The sequence below is a fragment of the Octopus bimaculoides genome, chromosome 16 (genome assembly GCF_001194135.2).
Source record: "Octopus bimaculoides isolate UCB-OBI-ISO-001 chromosome 16, ASM119413v2, whole genome shotgun sequence".
In the NCBI taxonomy this organism is placed as follows: Eukaryota; Metazoa; Mollusca; class Cephalopoda; order Octopoda; family Octopodidae; genus Octopus; species Octopus bimaculoides.
This window is the reverse complement of record NC_068996.1, coordinates 22538474-22541361: the sequence shown is the minus strand read 5'-3', so window position 1 is coordinate 22541361 and position 2888 is coordinate 22538474. Positions and strand designations below refer to the sequence as shown.

At 34.4% G+C, this 2888-nt stretch overlaps 1 protein-coding gene across 1 annotated transcript in view; it reads right to left on the bottom strand.

The window, feature by feature from the left end:
* Positions 1 to 2888, bottom strand: part of LOC106870287 (palmitoyltransferase ZDHHC5) — a 153307-nt gene that overhangs the window by 82210 nt on the left and 68209 nt on the right. The window contains exon 5 of the mRNA XM_014916308.2: positions 935 to 1037. Within this exon, the coding sequence (XP_014771794.1) occupies positions 935 to 1037 (103 nt within the window). The remainder of the gene's footprint in view (positions 1 to 934; positions 1038 to 2888) is intronic.

Genomic DNA, 2888 nt, shown 5'->3' with positions numbered 1-2888 from the left:
AGTCGAGCAAATCGACCCCAGGACTTATTCTTTGTAAGCCTAGTACTTATTCTATCGTCTCTTTTGCCGAACCGCTAAGTTACGGGGACGTAAACACACCAGAATCGGTTGTCAAGCGATGTTGGGGGGACAAACACAGACACGCAAACATATACACACACATACATATATACACATATATACGACGGACTTCTTTCAGTTTCCGTCTACCAAATCCACTCACAAGGCTTTGGTCGGCCCGAGGCTATAGTAGAAGACACTTGCCCAAGGTGCCACGTAGTGGGACTGAACCCGGAACCATGTGGTTGGTAAGCAAGCTACTTACCACACAGCCACTCCTACGCCTATAGCAAACAATAAACTACTTAGCAAACAATAAACTACTGTTGACATAGAGAAAACCTTGACAGAGTCCCTCACTCTGGTGGTCCATGCAGAAGCTAGTGGGTAGACGAGTGGTTGGTGAGAGCTGTCCAAGCAATGTACAGGAATGCTGTTAATAATGTTAAAGTCAGTATTTAGCACAGAGACTAATTTAATGTGCAGGTAGGAGTTCACCAAGCATTGGTTCTCAGATCCCTCTCATTTATCATAGTTCTCTAGGCCATAACTGAGCAAGTTAAAACAGGTTGCCCTTAGGAGCACTTCCTGCAAATTATTTGGTGACTTCACTGCTGCTACTGTCATGTAAAAAGCACCCAGTGGTTAGCATTAGGAAGGGCATCTAGCCATAGAAGCCATGCCAAAATGAACACCAGAGTTGCTTGTAATCTTTTGACTTTCCTGTTCCTGCTAAACTATCCAATCCATGTCAGCATGGAAAATGGATGTTAAATGATAATGATGAGTGTAGCACTGAGCAAAATAATGTTAACATCCAATTTAAAAATTACAAAGGTCAAAACAAATAAAATACAAAAAAAAAAACACTTACTTGCTCATTAGTTGTTCTTCCCCTAGCAACCAGAACTGTATGGAAACCAGTAAGACCAGCAACCGGAATAATTAATATACCAATAATAACCATTACAATAAAACTGAATGTGGTTAAGGAAAAATCAATTTCATACATATGTATATATACATTCACACACACATATATGTACACAAGGTGCATTTTTTGGAAGGAAAAAAGTAAGCTTAAAAGCATACTTTATACAGTATCCATGAAATATTTTAAGAAAATAATAACTCATGATTGTTTTTAATATGAAATGTTAATACTGATGTTTAATTAATTGTTAAATATTTTCTTTACAATCAATGCAAACAGATTTTGATACGCTAAATTCACTTGTCTTCAGGTGAATTATTTTAATCTAGGATTAGGCTAGGTACTAAAATGAAATCTTTGTTTAGCTTAGCTTTGAATACACACACACAGATGTTCCAACAGTTTTGAACCTGACAACAAATTTAAAACACATAACAGCAACAAAAGAATACATTTCATTTTTATTTTACAGTCAAGCTCAAAACTTCTGGAACACTCATTTTCATTTTTTTTTTTTGTGGATAATGTTAACAGTTATGAGGAAATGACACACTATAAGCAGCCAAACAAACATCAGTGTAAACAGTTTTACTAATAAAAACGTTATATAAGAATCAATGTAAATATTTTTACAAATAACAATGTTATCTAAGAATCTATTTCATTGTTTGTTTTGACTATAATCTGATTACAGGTTATAACTAAAACGAATATTAATTTCAGTGACATGAATTTAGTTTACAGTATTTTCTAGAGATTTTATGAATGAACATAGCTATTATGGGCTACAAACAATGAGAATGGGGCAATAATACAGGAGTTAAGAACATGCTGTCTTTGAACACTTATTTATATACCAATGAACTGGTTCTCAATGTAATTTACCAAGGATCTACAGAAAATTTTCCAAAGCTAGAAATGTTTGCTAGAGACAAAGTGAAAACATTAAATTTCACTAACTGTGAAGTGGTCCTCATAGATATTTATAAATGGGATAAAAGAAAGACTCACTATAACTTATCCTTATGAGCAAAAGGTACACTAAAAGCTAGAGTAGGATCTCTTGCTGGGCGAGGAAACAAATGTAAATAGATGTAGTTAGCAGTATAGACACCCACTTAATTAAGGGAGGTCATAATCTGTTACCATGGTAACCTGTTTACTATGAGACAATTTTAATGAACGGTTACTATTATATAGTAGCTAGAGTAAAGAAAAGGTAGAAGTTTGTAACAGAATTTCTCTTTTTTTTTGTGTATAAAATGTCCTATGAACTAAGTTAAAGAATTGTGATGCAACATGGTAATGAGACATGGTATGCTGAGTGTGGAAAATCTGTGGAGGATGAAGAGACAAGAGGTGTGTGAGTGTGTGTGTATATATACACACATCTTACTAATTATTTGGCAACCTCACTAGTGCCAGTGGTATGGAAAAAGCAAGTAGTTGGCATTAGAAAGGGCATCCAGCAATAGAAACGCCAAAGCTGATATTGGAGCTTCATGCAGCCAGACCCTATTAAACCATTCAAACCATGCCACCATGGAAAACGGACATTAAATGATGATATATACATTATATATATAGATATAGATATATAAATGAATCAAAACAGTTTGATTAAAATTCCTTGGTACTCAAAGTTTCAAAGTGTGATGTTTATCCTCAGCCATTGGGAAAATTCAAATTTCCAGTGACTAAGGATAAGCATCATGCTTTGAAACTTTAAGTACCAATGAATTTGAATCAAACTGTTTTGATCCATATATGTAACTCCCAATAAATGTGTTGAGTGCCCTTCTTTCATTTATTCACTCACTTGTGTATGTGTGTGCACCTCTTTTCCACTTTCTACATAACTTCACAATATATATATATATATATATATATATAT